At 44.2% G+C, this 21,634-nt stretch overlaps 2 protein-coding genes across 3 annotated transcripts; one reads left to right on the forward strand and one right to left on the reverse strand.

Annotated features, from left to right (window-relative positions):
- Positions 1-599: 599 nt before the first annotated feature.
- Positions 600-11,020, reverse strand: HAUS1 (HAUS augmin like complex subunit 1). Its single transcript, XM_059834118.1, has 9 exons — positions 10,980-11,020; positions 9,339-9,513; positions 8,602-8,737; positions 7,431-7,565; positions 6,340-6,463; positions 5,477-5,542; positions 3,767-3,838; positions 1,804-1,851; positions 600-757 (listed from the first exon to the last, which is right to left on the reverse strand). The coding sequence occupies exons 1-9, from the start codon at positions 10,998-11,000 to the stop codon at positions 674-676; spliced, it is 861 nt and encodes a 286-aa protein (XP_059690101.1). The 5' UTR covers positions 11,001-11,020; the 3' UTR covers positions 600-673.
- Positions 11,021-12,813: 1,793 nt separating this feature from the next.
- On the forward strand, positions 12,814-20,509 carry ATP5F1A (ATP synthase F1 subunit alpha). 2 transcript variants are annotated; one of them, XM_059833671.1, is made up of 12 exons: positions 12,814-12,903; positions 13,940-14,018; positions 15,118-15,287; positions 16,097-16,270; positions 16,352-16,518; positions 16,663-16,811; positions 17,739-17,890; positions 18,041-18,265; positions 18,369-18,476; positions 19,032-19,176; positions 19,402-19,552; positions 20,292-20,509. In XM_059833671.1, the coding sequence occupies exons 1-12, from the start codon at positions 12,844-12,846 to the stop codon at positions 20,371-20,373; spliced, it is 1,662 nt and encodes a 553-aa protein (XP_059689654.1). In that variant the 5' UTR covers positions 12,814-12,843; the 3' UTR covers positions 20,374-20,509. The 2 variants fall into 2 exon arrangements, with proteins under 2 accessions (XP_059689654.1, XP_059689656.1); XM_059833673.1 differs by having other exon boundaries at positions 16,097-16,204.
- The last annotated feature ends 1,125 nt before the right edge of the window (positions 20,510-21,634 follow it).

Raw genomic sequence — 21,634 nt, forward strand, 5'->3', positions numbered from 1 at the left:
ATTAACGTATCAAACCCCTGCTGAAGACATTAAGGAGAAATTTAACTGCTTAGAGAAAATGCTCAAACTAAGCAGCGCTCCAGGCACGAGTCCAGAACTCATCTTCACAAACTTAGTAAACATCAGACATGCTACAAGTGGGAAAAAAAATTCTGTGTCCCCAACCCTCAAATGACAAAAGAAACCAGGACAAGGGACCAAATGCCAATGATCTAGTAGATGAAAAGAGAATCTGTCATCATCATACTTGCACCACCAAAGAGAGGACTCCAGGAAAAAGCACAATCCAGAGCCTGGACAGGGAAGAAGAAAACCAGACCCCCTGATCAGTTCAAGTCTAAGTGGTAATGGTCAACCAAATCCTGACAGACACATTTCCTGGTGAAGGTGCCATCTGGAGGCCAGTTACAGGTGTGTCTCCCATACGGAAAATGAACTGATAAAGAAAACAGTAAGTTTGGGGGTTATTTTATGAAAAATAGGTGATATTTACAAATGCAAGGCTACATGAACCCCTAAACATGAGCATGCTTGCTGGAAGGTCACAGGTGTGCCATCCAACAGCAAGAAGAGTAAGGCAGAAAGCTGTAGAAGTACAGTAAGAATTCCAAAATGTTTTACTAGTGCAAATAAATAGACAACAGAAAGGAAATCTTCTTCCACGCAGACAGCTTCAGGTGAACTGGAGTTTGCTGGGCTCTGGCATCTCAAGAGTCAGCATGTCAATCTGCTTTGAGAACTCTGCCTCCAACGCATTCTAGTGGGAGAGAAAACCAAAAGGACTCGGTGACCGTGAAACAGTTTTCTTACATTCTTGTTAGACAAACATATCTATGATGATCAAATCTTGGGATATTATTAGCACTGATTAACCCAAGTATTGAACTGGAAGGTCTCACTACTGCAAAGGGCAGTAGTCTCTGTAGACAGCTACAGAGAAATCTCCAAATGAAGGGCTGAACAAGCTCGCTGGCCTTTATACTGTGCCCTGATGTGATATTGGACACCTTCAAACTGAACAGGTACACTCCAGAAGCGAGTATTCTCACCTGATAAAAGCCTCAGGCTGGTAAGGTGAGCTTGTACTTCTGAATCAAAAACAAGCAGCTTACCGACCTGAGCGGTCCCATCTGAAAGTGTACAAAATACTCTCAAATAGCTGTGATTTTTGATCACAGCTTTAAGGCTCATCACTGAATACTTTATGCTTCATCTATGAGCAAGCAGGCAGTAGCCAAAGTAATAAAGACAGTTTTCATGCTCAGATGTGGCCCAGCTCACTCAGGAAACCTACGTATGTACTTCCCAAACAGCTTTATATGAACATTTCGCAACAACCATACCTGCAGATTACACACGCATGGATGAAATAGGCATTATGTTTTATAGGGGAAGGCCCCCGCTGCAGTCTACAAGGCAGCTATTAAATAAAACAGGGGCCCTGGAGCCCTCTGGGAGTCCAGGAGCAGCAAGGAAGGTTGTGAGCCCAATAAGCTGCAACACAGCTGAGTGAATAAACATTCTGACAGGTGAAGCAGACAAAATTCAGAGGGATATAGGTACCTAATCCCTACTGATACCATTATGCCCAACTGCCTTTATAGCTTAGATATCATTTCTCCACTAGTTCCTCCTACCGATATGCACGGCTTCTGCCTTACCAGAGCAAATTTTCCCTCTGGAGATCATTAAGACTACAATCTGAGGTAGATAAATCCACAACCAATTAATACACATAGCTTGTTTTGGAACAACAGCACTCATTTAAATCTCTGTGAAAGATAAAAAAACCAAAACTCTTACCAGTTCTCGTTTTACTTCTTCAATCTTCACTCGTGCAAGGGAAGGATTCTAATGAGAGAAAATGGCATAAAAATAAATATTTCAGATGGAAATACAGAGTCCCTGCATCATTGCAAGAGTCTAATGATGTGCCGCAGGGGAATTCAGGGATAATGAAATCAGTTTTGTGTACACCCTTCACATGCAAAGTGTACTGACATTAAAAGCCTAGTAGCAGTTTGGTTTGGGCAGTCACATATTTTTCAAAAGTCTGGTATGGCCTAAAGGCTTAAAAAAAAAAAAACCAAACAAACAACCCTTGTTTTTAGCAATTTTCCAAACCTACCAATCCAGGAATTGCATTTTAAACATATCCGTGCATGAATTTTCCAAAGCACAATAAGCTTGCAAGGATAAACCTTCCTCCCTCCTCCTGCCTGCACCAGAAATGAGGCATCGGGGCTCTCCCTCTCTCCATTGACAGCAAGACGGGAGGGAGGGGGGAGCTGGAGAACCTAATCGAATTTGAATGTCCTGGTTTTGCTTAAGGAAAGGCAGCAGCTGCCTCTTGGAATAAGACGGATTTAAAAGAGAAGCAGTCCCACCCTCTCCCTTCATCCTTTTCTTCTAGGAGGGAGACAGCAGTAGTTGTATGAGGCAGATACGTTGAGAGGCAGGAACTTGATGGAGGGGCTAAGAGAGAAGTGCAGCCCAGCAGACAGGTCCCTAGTTCATCATACAAGAGACCTGATTCATCGCAGAGCTTCTATGTGATTTTGAACAAGTCCCTCTGTTTCTCTGGACCTCTATGCCCCATTTATAAGAACTAGAATAAATCTTTTTCACCTCTTACACAGAAAGAGGTGAGGTTAGCGCTGTTACAGGCTGTAGGGTACTCAGATGAGGAGGTAACAGGGGCCTATCAGGTAACTCAAATACAAAACTGTAAACTGGGACAGTTACAATTGTATTTAATAAAACCAAATCCCATTCAACTATCCAGTTTTTGCTACTTCTCCCTTGAATGACACAGCAAAATGTCCTTAATACTTATCTGTAAAAGCAATAGCAATCTTCCAAAGGAGATTGGAAATACTTGGGTTTAGTAGTGCCAAATATCACAGGTGGCGATGTACAGATGTCACACAAAGCCAAGGCCTTCTGTTTCACGGACTAAAGCCTTGTTTACCCATGATTTCTTTAAGCCACTCTAAAGTTCTTAACAAAATTACCCTTAACTGAAACAGTCTTTTGCAACAAGCATTCTAATTTGAAAAGAGTAAAATCCTTTTTAACACAGATGCTTCACACAGCAGTCTGATAGTAACTCCTAGCACAGTGACCAATAGTGACAATAGCCAAAATATAAAATGAAGAGATATGCAGACAGGGGCTTTCAAAACTGTAATTTAGTCACCTAAATGAGAAACCTGCAATTTCAGAGAGCTGAGTACCCAGCACACTCAGAAGAAATCAAACAAAATGATGGAGCAGCCAGTACTCATACAAGCTAGAGCACTTGTTTAGGGGACAACACCTATATTTGGCTATTTCTTCATAATCGTTAAAATCTTGCTGAGAGCTCCAACCTCTGCACAACACGCTCTGTCCACCATATTCACAGCCTGATGACACGTATAGCTAATATACTGGTAAATCTCAAAAAAGTTATTATACTAAGGAATTCTATTTTCTTCAACATTTCTTTGTCTAATTTCTAGCTAATTCACCCTGATACTGAGCTCACCCAGCAAATCTGTGCATTTTGTTAGAACAAAGTTTACCTGGGAAACATACTTAATTTCTTGGCTTTGATTAATATATAGCCTTCTGTTTAAGTAAAGTCTTTCGTTTACACCATTAATAGACCTGTAGGACATCTACCTGTCCACTGAAACCATCACAACAATATCCTTTACATTCTGAAGTCCATTAAAATTAATCTGATGGCAAATACAATAGAACAATAGAAAAAAATAATTACAGGAGTTAAATCTAGGTAGGACTCCAGTTTCTTCTTTAAAGGCACAATTTCTTCCTGTAGTCCAGACAGTTTCTGGGAAAAGAACAAGACAGATTATATTCTATAGTCTTACTTGTAGAAGTGATGTAAATCAGTGAGACAGATCCACAATTATCTACAGTATTTCAGACTTCAGGGACGTTGGTGAGAGCTTTCATGATCCTTCTTAAAACCCATGGAAAACTAAAGATCCGATTTAGATCTAAGATGAAGTAAGATCTTAGATGAAGTAAGATTCAGTTATCAATCAGTCAAACACAGTTCAAATTTTACACAGCGGTATCAATTAATTTTTCTTCGTTCTGAAGACATCTTCAGATGTCTTTTCTTACAGTATAACCACCTGATCTCACCTCCCGGAAAGAGGATTTCAAATGAGAATCCACAAGACAGAGGACTTTCGCTGTCAACCTCACTGTAGGCCAGAGAGAGAACCGAGCCCCAAGGGGATCCATTCTCATGCCTTCTGCGTGAAAACGGTTTTGCATGTGCAGCAGCAAAAAGACTTCCCTTACACTTGCACTGCTTTGCTCAATTCTGCTAACAACGGGAAATAATTTCTCTTTGGGGCTGAAAATTGAGCACCTTCCACAGTCTTCAACTCTTTTCAAATAATCAGCTTTAAGTAAAAACCCATGCACTCCAAAGATAAAGTCACTTGCGCTGCCCAATTCACTGAGCTCTTGGCAAAGCAGATACAGAAATGTCAGGGAGTCAGATCTGCCCTTATGCTCGGGTTCTAGAAGATGACAAGTCTAGAAAATTGCCTATGACATTTCGTATGCAAGATTCCAACAGAAATTATTTCTGTTTAGTACCCTTCTGAACCACTGTGCAATGTAAACATTGCCACCCAGTGCTGGTTCACGAGAATGACAACATAGAAATCAGGAAACTTACTTTCATTGTTCAACCTTACTAACATGCAGGAAAAGCTAGCAAAAGAAATGGGGAGAAAGACCAAGTTCTCATTACAGTAATAGCCAATAATATTAAAACATGGTCTGAGACAGAACAACACAAATATATTACATTTGTACAAATGCTTCAGCACAAAGCTGGAGAATCTATAGTTAGTAACTCAAGAAAAGTGTTTTTTGCTTTAACAAGTTATCCTTCTAGGCTTGCAATACAGCCATCTAGCGATTGCAATACACAGGCAGCCATGTAACAGGATATAGTCCACAGAATATCCACCCTCTGTAAAACACGGATTACAGAGAAAAGGCAGATCACAGGCTGTCAATTTTCTTTCAGTGGCAGGGAATTTATTCCATGGAAATTCCCTAGGAGGCTATATTCCCAATTACAGATGAGAGGCAGAAAGAGAAGAGAGGGAAAAACAAAAGGCAACAAAAACAAAGATTCCAACTGTTCCCCTCAATCAGTCCAGAAGGAAAGCTTCCTACCAAGTCCAAAACAAGCCCACATCTAACCCTGAAGAAAAGGTACCACTTCAGCACTTGCAGATGCTTCTCAGGTTCTAAGAGAGACAAACCCATCCAACACACCCCGACTCAGAGGTATCCACCTACGGGATTTTTGTTTGTGCTTCTTTTTACCATTAATACTTCTCCAAGTAACCAAATGGCAAACTACATTTCCTGAAACCACCCCACAAGCCTGGTCCGTACCACTGCAGAAACACCCATCTTGTATCAAAAGACCTACCTCAGAGAGGCTCACAAGTGACTCGTGTGTCAGCGACTGGTCCAACCCCGTGGCAGCAAGCTGGTCCTACAAACAGGAAAGAGTTCGTTCATAACTGACCACAAAATACAACAGGGAGGAGAAAGATTTTACCTTTTCCTTGGGTTTTGATCTAAACAGGCAACAAGAACGCAGTTTGTCAACAACAGAAACGTGTGCTATTTGAAACACAGCTATAACTGGTATATGAAATCAGTTGCTACTAAAATTTGTATCAAGAATAACAAGCCTTTCCAGAAAACTAGTACAAGAAGAGCACACGGCAAGGCTGGGAAGAGGCTTCTCAGTAAAATGTCATCAACTCTAATACCACATTTTCCATCTCGTATTTGTCAAGGTATTTAATACTCGAATGCTGTCCAATAAAGCATTCACATGTCCTTCATCATGTAGGAAAGGTGAAGGAGAAGACAGTACAACTTCTGCCTTCTGCGTTTAATCACTCATTAATTTCAAAAAATGGCTGTATTCAGAATTTTGACACACAGTTTACATCAGTGAATCAACTGCTTTACTGGTAGCTGTCTATATACTCTTACATGACAGTACCTCATAATAAGCACAAGGTAGTCCAAGCTAATACAGTTATCAGTGAAAGAAGAGAAAGTGTCCTTGCATGTATCATAGGATGTCCTGGGGAGAGACCATGAATATAGAAGGAACAACTGAGGTGTAGTAACATGTTGTCCCGTTAGCCCAAGAGTCCTCAGTTCTGGCGTTTGGGAAGCTCCTGGGATGTCTCTGTACCTACAGTTCTGGGCCCAGCCAGCCACGACTGTGCCATCCTGTCAACAATGTCTTGTTAGACCATTCCTTCCATCTACCTCAGCAGCCTTGATCCTGATTTTTAAATCCTCAGATTTATCTTTCAGGAACTTCAAGTTCTGGGATCGGCTGTCAGCTTTGGCCTTTTCTACTTCCAGAAGTTCCTCTGTTTTTTTAAGATCCCTTAAAAAAATACAAAAAGAAACAAACTTTTACATTCAAAGAGATACCAGTATACAAATACTGCTTAATTATCTATGCTCAAGCTAAACCCTGTAATACAACCAACACGAGAAGGGAGAGAATGGAGAAAAACTTGCATTTCCCTGTGAGATCTCCCAGTGGAAAGATCCACAGCTGTTACATCCAGAGTCCCAAAGGCCAGGAAAAAAAAAAAGGCCAAGGGGAAAGCAGTCTGCATAAAAGCAAAGAGTAAAAGTCTTCTGCATAATTTCCTAATTCAGTTAGAGACCTGTTATGCAAGTTAAACTTAAGATCACAGAGAGGGGCCGTGGCAAACCTGCACTAAGAACACACGTCTGGTATCTTTGCTACAAGCAGCACCACAATTACTACTTTAAAATACAAAAACCAGAAAATAATTAGACTGGAAGGGGCCTGTGGAGATCATCTGGGACAATCCCCACTCAAGGTAAGGGTGGATCCTGCTACGCTTGGCAAAGCACTTCAGATGACATCCTCTAGGGAATGGACTTGATACCGATTAGTTTTTATTTTTATTTAAGTCTCCCACACACTAGTTAAAGGAAATTCTTACCTGGGAATGGTTTTTGTCTTACCTGGCTCCTTCACTCTGACTATAGAGCCCATGCTAAATGTGATAAGAAAATCAGGTTTGCCTTCAACCTCAGACGAAGACAACTGGTGGAGGATGCCAGCCCATATCCAAAAACTGCTTGTAGACCATTTTTGGTTTAAAATAATGGGTTTGATGGTACCCCAAATATCTTTTGATTACTGAATGTGCCCACAGCACATGGCTTTTAATAGATACTTCAAATATTGTGAATTAGAGCTGTGTCAAAACCTGACAACTCAGTTATCCATGTTAGTTATCACAACCATTGTCCCACATTGCAGAGATCAGCAGTACTGCTTACATCATTCTCTTTTCTCATCCATTACTCACTCCTCTAACCGCTTTTCCAGCATCAGCGCTGCAGTTAGTTTTTTCCTAATGTTGCTCAATTCCAGTTCCATTTCTCTGTTTTTTGATTCTGTTGCATACAGCTCCGAAGTCATATCATTGATGGCACAGAAGAAGCTGGTGAAAAGAAAGATTCAGTGGGAATGCTCAGGAGTCAGCTCTTCTGAAACTCAGAATTACTATTGTTACTTCATCCACACTTCCCACAAATTACTTGTTTTTGTTCTCATATTATGATACATCAGACAACTGCCAGCTATTTGAGAGCAGGAAAGCAAAATAAGTCACTAAGGGTATCTGCTTTCCTTAACTAAGAAAGATTTCATCTGGAAGGGGAAACAGCCCAGCAATCTCAGTAGGAGGAAGTGAACAAGACCTGGCACTCTACTGAATATAACCACTGGGTTCGACATGATCAGATGCTCCACTCGTGGCTTGCCAAATTGCTTTTGAGAGAAACTGTATTCAGTCCCTGAAAAGGCACGTCCCTGAGGCATGCCCAGCAGTATTTCAGTTTGTTCCTCTTCCCAAATGGTTCAAAGCTGCTTGTCCCTCCAGCTCAGAAGAGCTGTAAGAGCCAAGGTCCTGAACATCATACAAAAATTGGATTCCAAGGCAGATTTGGGCCCTTCCTTACTGCCAGCGCTCAGCACAAACCTGCTGTGTTATGGGTCAAGGCCAGGCTAGGGAGAAGGGTCCAGGAAGACCAGACTAACAGCTGCCATTTCTCTGTGGCTAAGGAAACCTCCTTACATTAACTGACGCCATATAAGAAAGGGAAGAACAAGGAGCTGAGACAAAAACCGGTTACAGTTCCCCAGTCCTTGCCTAAGCAGTATGAAACCTGCTTTAGCTTGTGCTGCCTGGCACAAAAGTCTGAGTGGCAGCATCCTGCAGCCACTGACCACAAAAGCACGAGCAAAAGAGATATTGAATTCTGGCTGAGGCACTTCTCAGGCTTCAGAGACTTCCTTTGCTGGGATAATCAAGAGCTAGAGCTTTGTGCTCAGTTCCTGCGTTCTCCAAAGCTGCCCAAAAGGTGCAAAAGAAGCTGGAAAAGTGAGATGCCTGGTCAGGTTTGAAACTGTTGAATTGAAAACCCAGAGGGAAACAGCACTGACCATCACCCCTGATGCACAGTGGGAATAATTACCTGGCAAGAGAAGTGTCCTTTGTTTCAAGTGTCATTGCACTGTTTACCAGGACATTGAGGTAGCCGGTGCCTTCACTGGACAGACTGGATAGGGAAAGATCCAGGCTTTCTGCAAGAAGGCCCTGTAGATAGTTGGCTGGAAAACAAATATAACCCAAAGTAGTAAGTTTTTTATATTACTGTTCTTTTAAGGCCTAGATAGGACTCTCTCTTTTAACACAGGTGTTAAAAATGTATTGTGGTCCCCTGAACCACTCACTTGCTCCAAAAAACCACATTATCAAACACGCACTCTAGACAACTCGAGCATAACTTAATCACCTCACTGTTGTTTCAGATTCCTCAAGCACTTTCCTTAACAGTGGATTAGCACCAGCTCAGACTCTTAAATCAGCTGTAGGGTTGCTTCCCTGTCTATCCAGCCAATATTTTAATGCTGTGCTACTCAGCCCAGCAGGCTAGGAGGTTTTAACAATTAATCTGCTTGTCCGTATTTACAGCCTGCTCAAGACGGCTTAAAAAGATGGCTCTTGACCAACCTTATGTCACCGTAAATTTTGCCAAAAGGAAGGCATGGGATGCATTGTAGTAAAAGCTGCACCAGAACAAAAGCTGAGTTCATTCCAATTATATATATATTTTTCATATATGTTTGTAAGATTTTAACAAAGACAGTCTTCAGGGTCACTAAGAAAAACTAACTTTGATGGAACTGAGACGTGGAGCTTCAAACTCACCTTCTGCTTCATATTCTGTTGCCTTCTGCTTCATGTCCTCTATCAGCAAAGAAACATCCCTGTCCCTAGCTTCATTGCATTCTACAAGCTCATACAAGATATCAACTGTCCTTGCATTCACTTCATACTGTGGAATAGGCTGATTCCCATATATTTTCTTCAGCCATAAAGTAACCTGCCAGAGAAGGGAAAAAAAGAATAAACAGTCAAGTGAAACGACAGAAAACAGCTGATAGATGTGAGAAACGTAAAATGCTGCAAGCTCTACACTCCTGAAGAACAAATCCTACTACATCAGTCGAGGTGTGGGTGGAAAAGGGGGACAGCTTCTTTTATCACTTTTTTCAAACACTCTCTGAAGTTTAGTAAACCATTTCCCTTTCAATCTCCCTCCTTTCTCTGGACACCTGCTTATCTCCAGGTGATAAAATTTTATCTTTTTAGTCACATGACCTGTTTGCTACAGACATGCTAATGATCCAAGAGATGTTAAATGGGTATTTGGGCAGCTGGTAAAAACTGCATTAAAGCAGCGTGGGATAAAACTGCCCAAACCATGATCACTGGGAACAGTCTCCATGGGCTAGCGGAGGAGAAAGGGTTACTACAGCGTGCAGGCACGAGCCCTGCAGAGCAGTTTTTACCAGTGAAAAGAAGGTCAGACACAGGAGAGAGGTTAATACAGCATTCTCACGTGGCACTGGAAGATTAGATTATGACTGATGATAACTGAACACATGGAAGTTCAACACTGAGGTAACAAATTCTTGTCTAAGGCTACCTAAGCAACCTGATGGAAAAGGACCCAGCCTTATAACTTTAAAAGATGTTTCTTTCTAGCATGTCCTTCTTTATGCTTCTACCGTACCAGCATCTCAACCACATACACTGCACACAGCAAACATCACCCCGAACTATTATGGGGAGAAAACCATGAAGCCCTTAGAAGCAAACAGCACTGATTATGCTTAGATGAAACTCTAATACTTCAAGAGAGCCAAGTTCGCAAACAAAGGATGAATTACATCTTTCCACCACTCTCTCCAGTGAGAAAGATCTGAAATGCAAAAGCTTCAGGCACTCAAGACCTTCATAAGCTGGCAACTTAAACCAGCTGTGAGCTTATACTTCAAGGTCAGTGAGCTCGGGCTGTTATCTAGCGGGTAGTAGAGGATCAAGCGGGTGAACACAAGCTTCGCTGCTGCAAAACCCACCCAGCGACCACGTCTTGTCTGTCCCCCAACGCTTAAAGGTGCAAGAAAACGACACAGCCTCATTTCTACTCTTAAACCGCGCACTCCCGAGCGCCAGCCAGGCAGAGCGATAACTGCCAGGGCCCGGCAAAACCTTCAGCGCAACCCCTCGGGTGCCTCGCCCGTAAGGGCTGAAAGAGACGCTCTCGGGAGAGCAGGACGAAGGCTCTGCTAACACTCCGGGGCCAGCCCGGGGGTCACGGCACCCGCCCCGCCCGGCGCCCCCCCACCAGGCCCTGTGCCGGGCCGGCGGGGAGGAGCTGCTGGGCGGGTGAGGGGCAGCGGGGCCTGGGCTAAGGCAGCCCCAGGAAGGGGCTACTGCCACCTCCACAAACCCCGCACCGTGAAAGCCAACCCGAGCCGAGCCGCATCCCAGCCCCACCATTACCCGCTGAAGCTTCTCCTCCATGGCGGCCTGCGCCGCCTTGAGCCTCCCGCCTCCGTCCCGGCATCCCCCGCGCGCAGCCGCCGCCCCGCGGGGCCTGATGGGACTTGTAGTTCGGCGGGGGGGGGTGTGTGTATTTGTGGCACTGGGAGAGCTCACCCAGCCCAGCAGCACCCACTTTCCTCGTTTTAAATTCTTAAAACAAAGAGAAAATAATAAAAAAATCAGTTCAATTCACTAGCTGCAGCGAACGCTTTTACCAAAGTCGATTTAAATGCTCTCAATGCTTTGAAAGAAGCTGCTTTTCCCCTCATATACCCAATACTTCTAAGAAAATAGTCTTGAATCAGTAAAATAATGTGAGGGGATTTCAGTTTTTGATGGAATTGTGTGTTTCATGTATTGCATAAGACAAATTACAAATAAAGGCATATAAACCTCTTCACCAAATAGGCATGAATCATATTTTAAGTTCAATGGTAAAACTTGAAATCTGAATAGTTTGCATACGCTGCTTACATAAATTCATATAAAAGATGTACTCCTTGTTGTAAAATACACCATAAAACTCTATCTTCTGAGTCAAACTCTTCAAACAATTACCAATGAACCACCTTTCTTTAGCAACACGCAAAAAGTGCAAATGTAAATGGCTTAAATCAATTATTTAAATCAATGTGGGTTTTTTTCAGGCAGCTTTAAAGAATTTAAAGTGATTAATGAAATAAACAGCCCAAGAAACACACCGATTCCCAAATTGCTGAGGCATCATATTTGATACAACGCATGCCAAAACCGTGGAGGACTTTTCACTTAACCTTTTCAATTCCTAGAAAGGTCTGCTGGGATCTGTGTTTTACTAACCTCCCTGGATTACCAACAGGGACACGATCACACTGTGCCTGCCTGAGTTTCGCCACTTTCTCGCGGGCAGACTAAATCCTACGTCTCACACACAGGATCCGTGAAGGGCGCTGTCCCCGCAGGGTTAGGCCTTGGTAGATGGATCATGGTAAGGGAGAGACCCCTGCATGCCATAAGCATGACTGCCTCTTGCAGTGAGGTTCTCCTCCGCTTGCAGTGCTGCTATCCTGTCACTGTCACCTCTGATGGCACCTGTGGGGTCAGCTTTTATGTTTCACGTATTATCAGCACAGTGGATAAAAAATTTAAGCTGCTCTGTAGTATTGGTAAGAAAGCCAACACAGCGCTGCACATCGCGTCCCTTTTACCCCCGTTTCCAGAGCGCAGGCGAGATGCCAGCCCTCCACTGCCACACTTTTCTTCTGCCACCAGCACCTGCTACGGGACAGGTTTGACAGGAGCTGGAACACCCGCAGCTCCCAGAAAAGGGGGGGCACCCCCCAACCACCTCCTGCCCCACACCACCTCCCGCTGCCTCGCAGCCCCTCACACTCCGGTCCACGTCCCCAGCCCCAGGCCGCCCCACCGCCCTCACACTCCCGCCTCCCGCGCCTCAACACCGGCCCCTGCCCACCTCAGGCCCCCAGCCCCGCCCCGCCGCCGCTCCCCGCCCCTTCCGCCCGCCGAGGGCCATTTCAAGGGCGCCTGCCGCAACGGGGTATTTTTCTAAAAGCCCCGTTCCGGGTTTTTTTTAATATATTTGTTATATATCTGTATATTCCCTTATGAGGCGCAGGAAGCGGGAAGGCACCACAACGCCTGAGGAAGACGGTGGCGGCGGAGGAAGCACTTCCGGGCCGCGCCCCGCCCCGCGCCGTGGGCGTGGCCTCGCCGCCAAAAGGGGCGGTGCGCGTGACCGCCATTTTGTGGAGAGAGCGCGGGGCCGGCAGCCGCCTCCCGTTTGCTTCAGTCTTCTCCGGAGGAGCCGCCGCCCGCCGCCGCCATGCTCTCCGCCCGCGTGGCTGCCGTCCTTGCCCGCTCCCTGCCGCGGCAGGCCGGCCTGGTGAGCGTGCTGTCTCCTCCCTGGAGCGAGCGGGGAGGGGGGGGGACGGGCGCTGCCGCCATCTTGGGGGCTGCGGTGACATTGAGGGGCTGCGGCCTTCCGCTCTCGGGAGTCTGGGGTGGGGTGTGTGTGGGGGGTCACCTCAGCGCTGGGTGACCGCGGGGCCCGATCCCCTGCTGAGGAGCGGGGTTCCCTTCACCTGGGAGGTGGAGGGGTCTAGGGGACGGCGTGTCCTTCCCAGGGGATGTGGGTTGGCACTGCTGGGGTTCAAGTTAATGCCTGAAAACTGCTAGATCCCAGCCAGGGTTAGGGATTTGAGCTGCGAGGCTTTGCCAGGTGGCACTTTTTTCCCCGTGTTTGTGGGGAGAGCGAGGGTGCAGAGGTCTGTCGGGATCTGTTGCCGGCTGGTGTCCCTTGTGAAGGTGAACGGAGGAGAGGCCTGCCCAGGCTTTCAGAGGAACAGCATTAATGCTGCATGGGATTGCACTGGGAGCTTTGCTTGGGATATAGGATTATAATCTTTTAATGCGTTCGTTGTCACAGGTTTTTTTTTTTTTCCCCGTTTCTGCTATCGCGTAAGCTCTAGCCATGCTTGAGAAATTCTGCAGAATTTCTTAGAAATAGAAAAACCAACTCTTAGAATACACAAACTTTTTTCTCCCCTGTGTAGTACCATAAGGGATGCACTGATTTCTTCATGCCCTACACTTTTGATGTTCAGAGCAAAGGTGGCAAGCGAGAGGAGATGTTGCTTTGGGACCTGCTGCAGTGCTGTGATGGTGACATCGGTGCAATGCAGAAAAACGGAGCCAGTAATTTACAGCAATCTTCTTTACCACCATCTGTCCTTGCTTAGTAGTGCTGGACTTGGTTCCATAACTACAACTTGTGAATGGAGTGCTGTGGAGCTCAGCTCAAAACTGAGGCATATTCAATATCTAAGCTCATGATCAAAATTTTCAGTGTGTTGTCTCTTAACGTTTTTTTTGAATGATGAAGGAAAGCTCACTGTTACTGAAACAATTACTTATTTTAGATTTCCAGAAACACCCTGGGTGCAGCATTTGTTGCTACAAGAAACATCCATGCCTCCAAAACATGTTTTCAGAAAACCGGTGAGTCTGAGGAAGATTTTTATGTAAGAGTGCAGTTTAACAACTTGCTCTATTAGACAAAAAGGAATTTGGAGTGTGAGGGGGGATGTGTGTGTCAGTTGACAAAACACTCGACGAGGCTTATGCACTGACAGTGTTTGACAGTGAACTGTTACACAGTCACATCCAGGAGACTTCACTTTAATAAATATTCAAATTATGCCCAAACCAAAGGAGTGGTCACATGTCATTTGGCTTACACAGCTTATCTGCTTCATAAAGATTTGGTTCGGTCTTCAACTCCTGCAGAATTATTTGAAAAAATGCCTCAAATTCCAGTTTCCTGTCTTGTTTGTAACAGTATGAAGGAACAGATGACTTTCTCAGGCCTGCCTGGGTTTGACCTTGTGTCCTTGAGTATAACTTTTTTGCTGCCAGCATCTTGGTGTTCAGAGAAGTCAGTGACACTGCATAGCTGTATTTTTGGTAGTGGTTCATGTACAGTTTTTGAAGTGGTTTAGGGTAATGAAAGGTATTAGGAAATAACAGTTTCACAGTGTTATTTACTGTTTCCTAGCTGAGGAAATAAAAAGTTGTTGGAGGCGCACAGCCAAACAGATTGGAGGAAGATGGAGAATAAATTTTTATAGCTTATATTAAACAACTTGCTCCTTAAATGTATTAAGTTCCTTTAAATATATTTGGATCTTGGATTACAAATCAGCTGACAGGGTGTTTCGATGCCTTCAGTCTAAGTAAGTGCTCTGCAAGCGGAGCTAGCATGTCTGTTCTTTCTGAGCTAAGTCTGATCTATTTAATTTAATTGCTTTCTAGGGGGAGAGACTGCTAATAGTGTAGGACATACTGAAGGAAATTGATAACTAAATAGCTGTCAATGTTTTGATTGAAGCTGGCTTGTGATGAGTTGAAGCTGCTTTTATTGGCTGTAAATACAGAAGCTGTTGTTTATCTTATGCATCTTATGCAAGGAAGAGTGTTGCTTGCTAGGCCTGGTGGTGTACCTGAGAAAGGGTACCTTGGCTTATGAATTCAAGACAAGCTTAGTGAATTCATACTGTGCCTTAATGTGCTAAATCTGGTTTGAAACTTCTCTTTCCAGGCACTGCTGAGGTATCCTCTATTCTTGAGGAACGTATTTTGGGAGCTGACACCTCTGCTGAACTTGAGGAGACTGGCCGTGTGCTCTCAATTGGTGATGGTATTGCCCGTGTGTACGGCCTAAGAAATGTCCAGGCAGAAGAAATGGTTGAATTCTCTTCTGGACTGAAGGTAAGCTTTCACTAAAGCAGTTTGTTTAGCCTAGATATATCAAGACTTTTTTAAGGAGAATCTGAGACTATGCTTGGACTTAGCCATATGGACCTTTTCCAGACTTCACTGCAACTTTAATGCGTAGTAACTAGTTGAAATAATACTACAAAAAGCAAATATTCTTTGAATTTGTAATACTTTGCTTTCAGTCTTAGTATATGGTTCTTGGCCAACATTTGGGCTTTATCTGTCTTCATCTAGGAAGTGTTAAGAATGAATCTGATACTGGATTTTGTTTTCTTTGGTTTCAGGCTGACTTTACTGTTGAATAATAGTCTCTGTGCTCCAATACAGCGTGCAGTTTGCTGACCTCTTACAGTCCTAAGAGTAGACTAGAGTTAAAAAGCTGACTGTTCTGAGAGTACTGCAACATCTCTTCCAGTATTTTTAATGACCTAACTTGTTTTAGGCAGAGAAGAAGCCAGTGCTTTTCCCTTGTCCACTTCCTAGGCAGGAAAGGAATGTTGTATTTGAAACCTGTTTATCCTTTCTGTTCTTCTTAGAGAGATAAATGACTTTATACTTGTAGCAGTCTAGCATTATTAGTTACATAGTAAGCTGAAGGCTTAGGCAGGTTCTCTAATCGGTATGGAAGAACATGTATGTGTTGCACTTAACAGCAGAATATTGACTATTGTTACGGATAAGATTGAGACAGGACGATGTTCGATGTTCTATACTGTAGAATAATCATACTGGTATTAAACTGTCAAAAATTTGTAAATGTTGGCATGGGTTTTCACAGAATAATGTGATCTTTGTCCTAGGGTATGTCCTTGAATTTGGAGCCCGACAATGTTGGTGTTGTCGTGTTTGGTAATGACAGACTGATCAAGGAGGGGGATGTTGTGAAGAGGACTGGCGCCATTGTGGATGTTCCAGTTGGGGAAGAGCTGCTGGGCCGCGTTGTAGATGCCCTGGGCAACCCAATTGATGGGAAGGTAAGTGTAACTAGGTGTCTACTACCTCTGCTTGTATTTATGTGAAACAGGCTGCAACAGGTTTTATTTCTCTCCTTTAAGGGTCCTATTACATCTAAGACTCGTAGAAGGGTTGGCTTAAAGGCCCCTGGGATCATTCCCAGAATCTCTGTGCGTGAACCTATGCAGACTGGTATTAAGGCTGTGGACAGCTTGGTGCCAATTGGTCGTGGCCAGCGTGAGCTGATCATTGGTGACAGGCAGACCGGGTAAGTTAAATGCCCAAGCTAAAAATGCTTCCTTAAACAGAGATGCGAGTACAGCATGCGCCAGTGCACAAAGCTGAATGCAGAACTGCATAGAGGTTGGGAGAAACGTAGGCAGCTTAACTTACTGAGCTCTGTGTTACACAGGAAAACTTCAATTGCAATTGACACAATAATCAATCAGAAACGATTTAATGATGGAACGGATGAGAAAAAGAAGCTGTACTGTATCTATGTTGCAATTGGCCAGAAGAGATCTACTGTTGCTCAGCTGGTGAAGAGACTCACTGATGCAGGTACGGATTTTTGAAGATGGTTGAGCCTGGCGACTAGTGACATTGTGTTCTCATTATAATGCTGAATACTACTATGACCTCTGCTAGCTGCGAGTATGGACAGAATTCTTATTAAATGAGTGAACTACTTTTGTGGGCAAGAAATTTTTCTAGGTACCTGGGGGAAAAAACCTCCTTTTTGCTACATCACATTGGAAGACTAGTATGAGGCCTCAAAACTACTGAATTACTTCTGGAAAAGTCACCTTCCATGGGTTTTTTTTAGCAGAGTTCAGAGAGCTTCCTCTTGGCAGGCAGGCCTGATGACAAGCTATGGCCTACAAGTATTTATGGACTTGGCATTTATTTCATATGTATGCAAGTCAGTGTGAATGGCAGTTGCAAGTTTAGCAGAGAGACTTTACTGCCCAAATGTAAGGGATTAAATGATAGCATCTTTTCAGAAACAGTGATCTTATTGACCAAGGCTGCATATGTAACAGAGCTTGCAAGAGGTGAGGCACCTTCTTGCCTGCTGGTCAAGTGGAGTCATACCTAGCAGGAACATAAATCTGTTTTAAAGACAGTAATTTGTTTGGTACTATGAAACAAAGGGTACTATGTTTTTGCAGAAACCAGGAAGTCACAGACTTTAAGGCTGAGTTACTTCTAGAACCAAAGTGTGTCTTAGTGAAAGTTTAAACTTCATTTTAAATGGGAAAGAAGTCTGCAAGTGTTAGACATCAGCTGCCATGAACTTGCTCGACTAACTCAAGAAGTTTCAAGAGCAAATGGACATGTTCATCAGTATGGTGTTCTTTCCTGTAACAATATAGTGATGCTGCCTGGGCTTGCTTCAACAACTAGGACTTCACATGTGTATTGTGTTTGCTGACGATGGGCATGATAAGGTAATATACTCAGTAATGTGTCTCCAATTCTTTCCAGATGCCATGAAGTACACTATTGTGGTGTCTGCCACAGCATCTGATGCAGCACCCCTTCAGTATCTGGCTCCCTATTCAGGCTGCTCCATGGGGGAATACTTCAGAGACAATGGAAAACACGCGTTAATCATCTATGATGACTTATCCAAACAGGTCAGGAAACATAGGCCTCATAGTCTAGCATAGTTTATAGGCCTCATAGTCGTAACATTGGTGTTTGTAGCTGTAAGATCAGCTCAGGTTTAGAACTTCAAAATTCTAAATGAGCTACTGAATTCTGAGAGCTTCCTTCATACCACACAGGCTGTTGCCTATCGTCAGATGTCTCTGCTGCTGCGTCGTCCACCCGGTCGTGAAGCCTACCCAGGTGACGTGTTCTACCTGCACTCTCGCCTGCTGGAGAGAGCAGCCAAAATGAACGATTCCTTTGGAGGTGGCTCTCTGACCGCTTTGCCTGTCATTGAAACTCAGGCTGGTGATGTGTCTGCTTACATTCCAACCAATGTCATCTCCATCACTGATGGACAGGTAGGACATCTTCACATGCCTGTACTTCTGTGTAACCTACTGGCAGGTCTCTGGGAGGCTTCCAGGTGTCTGACCAAGACAGTAAAACAATTTTCTCATACAGATCTTCTTGGAAACTGAGTTGTTCTACAAAGGTATCCGTCCAGCCATCAATGTTGGTCTGTCTGTGTCCCGTGTCGGTTCTGCTGCTCAGACCAGGGCTATGAAGCAGGTAAGTATGAAACTGCTGCTCCTCCTCTTGCTAGAGATGTGTAGTGTGTAGGCTTTCCAACCCGTTCCACTCTAAAGAGTTGTGAATAAAGAGGGAACAAAGCTTTAGATTCCTTAGCATTATGAAATTATAAACAAACAAACTTTGGGGATCTTTTTGATATTTCCATTGCCTGCTGAGAGGGGGTAGAGGAAGGAACATAGTATCTGCATAAGGATGTAGGACTGTTAAGTTTCAGTATGCTGAACTGGGGTACTGATCTAACTAGAAATAGAGAATGCTCTCTTAACCCCATGCTTTTAGTCCAGATGTGGAGTTAGAGAAGTTTAATATCAACTGTCACCATTTTAGGGAGGAATAGCACGTTTATGTTAAGAGGCCAGGCAGATGGTGGGATTTTTAGAAATGTGTATAGTGTGTCAGAATCTTGATAGTCACTTGACTGGTGATGCAAGGCAAAGCTGACTTGTGACAACTGTCGGCTGAAGATAACCTGCAACCTACTAGACACATTTAAAAGGTCAAACTCAGTCTGACCTGTGTCTCGTGTTGTAGGTGGCAGGTACCATGAAGCTGGAATTGGCTCAGTATCGTGAAGTAGCTGCCTTTGCTCAGTTTGGGTCTGATCTGGATGCTGCCACGCAACAGCTGCTGAACCGTGGTGTACGTCTGACAGAGCTTCTCAAACAAGGACAGTATGGTGAGTGTCTTGGACGTAACAAGTCCGCATTTCCCATTAGTCTCTTGTGCTAACGAGGTTGTTCTTTGTGGCAGCGTTTACCATGTCCATTCTGTGGACGTGGTAATTGCAGACTTAGTTGAACCATGTTGTATATGTGCAGTTGATCTTCAAAGAAGGACTCTGTAGTACTGATGTGTCTGGCTGTAAGAGTCACCAGTGGCATGAATGCTTTCTTTTCTGCAGTTCCCATGGCTATCGAGGAACAGGTTGCAGTCATCTATGCTGGTGTAAGAGGTCACTTGGACAAGCTGGAGCCCAGCAAAATCACTAAATTTGAGAGTGCTTTCCTCGCTCATGTACTGAGCCAGCACCAGGCCCTCCTCTCCACGATCAGGTATGATGATTTATCTTGCTTCATCCCAGGGGTATTGACTTGGTGGCTGGAGTGCAGATGATGGTCACTGAACTGTTAATTTAATATATTGTAGAACATCAGGCCTTAAGCTGCCTGTACCAGAACTGGAGGTTAAACCAGCCTTCCTACTGTCCTTGCACTGTCCAGAGCTCAGCTTCATGTCTCCAGTTTTTACTTAGGAAATCCAGCTGATGCTTAAAATGAACCTACTTGCATACCTCTCCTCTAATCTGGTACTGAAATCACTTAATTGAGTCAGTTCCCATATTTTTGACAGCTTTAAGCTATTACAGTACTGTGAATTAAGTGCTGCCCACTCCCTTCTCTGCTGCTGAGCAGGCTGTTGGGGATGGAGTATTTCCGTAGCCCTGTCCTGTAAACTGGTCCTAGCTTGTTGTGTCAGGAGCCAGATCACGTGCCTTCTGTCTCCGAGGCACAGAGTCTTGCTGAACTCTATGTACAGCTAGTTTGAAAGTATTTGTTGACAAACCTTAGTTCTTAAAGAGGACTAACTTCTTGAGGAGGAGGGATCTTATGTTAGTTGATGTTACGTTAGTTTCATTGGTATAGCTTCATGCATCAAACAGAAATGTGTTAGTTCATCTGCTAATTTTGATAGAAATTGGAAGGTGTATTGTAAAGTTTTTTCTTTGCCTTAGTCAGGGATTGACCATATGTCTATTCATGTGCCAGAAGTTTAACTAAACTCTTTCAACAGGACCGAAGGGAAGATCTCTGACCAGACAGAAGCTAAGTTGAAGGAAATAGTCACAAGTTTCCTGGCTACTTTCGAGGCATAAACTCTTAAAACTGTTCAATCAGACCAGGCTGTTGTGGTGATACCATGCTCCAGCTCCATCAAAGACTTAAAAGTATGTGCGACTTGAATGTACAGATCTCAAGGAGAATAAAAGTTTCCGTGTAAAAAGGCTTGTATATTCTGTAATAAATTATTGCTACCTGAGCAACACATGCCTTTAAAAACACAAAGTTAAACTCCCCTGGACACATGCTTGCTGAAGGAGCTCTGAAAAATCAAGGGACATCTTAACTGTTGGGTGGATCAAACTCCCCGTACAAGAACGAGTAGGGGCAGCAGTTGGGTTCTGTGGCTGAGACTGCAGTTCCCATCATGACGGTGCCGAGGGCCGCTCTTGCGGTTTTTGTTCTTGTCGCTAGGCAGCTGATCTCGGAGAAGAGCATACAACTGGGGAAGCAGTTTAAGCTCTCTCTTCACGAGCAGTAACTAATTGGACCTCACAGTATTCTCTAACTGTCTGATGCTGTGACAGGATTTCTTAGAATAGCTGCCTTGACCCATCCTGGTGCCTGGCTTTCAGAAGACGAGTTCTTTCAGAACTGACTGTCCTTGTGTGTCAAGGCAAGGGCACGTTTAGCTGTTACAGTAGTAACTGCTAGAGACTTAAATGCCACCATCCTCTGTAGCTGGCTCCAGTTCTGTCAACAAACGGTCTGCAATCGTTAGTGGTTTGTGGGGAGGTTACATACCAGAGCATCTCTTTCATTTCCTTACTTTTCTGCATGCTGTGTGAGGTACAAGACTCCCCAGTGTTAAACTTGAGTATGGGATTGTGGGAGCGTTCGGTTCCATCCTTGGCTCTGCCTGTGCTGTGATGCTGAAGGGGGTACTTGCACACTAACCCAGTTTGAGGTCGCTCCACTTGGTGTGGTGTATTCAGCTTTACCTGGTATGCTGGAACGTGGTCCTTAATCCTCTGTGAGCCTCTGCTCCACGGTTACCTGTGATCAGGACTTCCCATGGGGGCTCTTTGCTCTGTCCCTGGTTAACTTCCTTCACAGGAGCATCCTGCCTCTGAGTTCAAACCCCCTGTGCTACAAGCAGCTGGGAACGCTTCATCCAAGCCTTTCATGCAGTTCCAGGCTGACAAGCTTCTCTATTAATTAATGGCTTGAGTGCTTTGAGAGTGTGAGCTCTGGCTTCTGCAGTACAGGAAAAAAAAATAAGCACTTATTTTTAGGCCAGAAGTGTCAAGACACTTCTCTGGGAAGAACCGGGATGTCAGAATAGTGCTGTGTTCC

This window comes from Gavia stellata, chromosome Z, assembly GCF_030936135.1.
Source record: "Gavia stellata isolate bGavSte3 chromosome Z, bGavSte3.hap2, whole genome shotgun sequence".
NCBI lineage: Eukaryota > Metazoa > Chordata > Aves > Gaviiformes > Gaviidae > Gavia > Gavia stellata.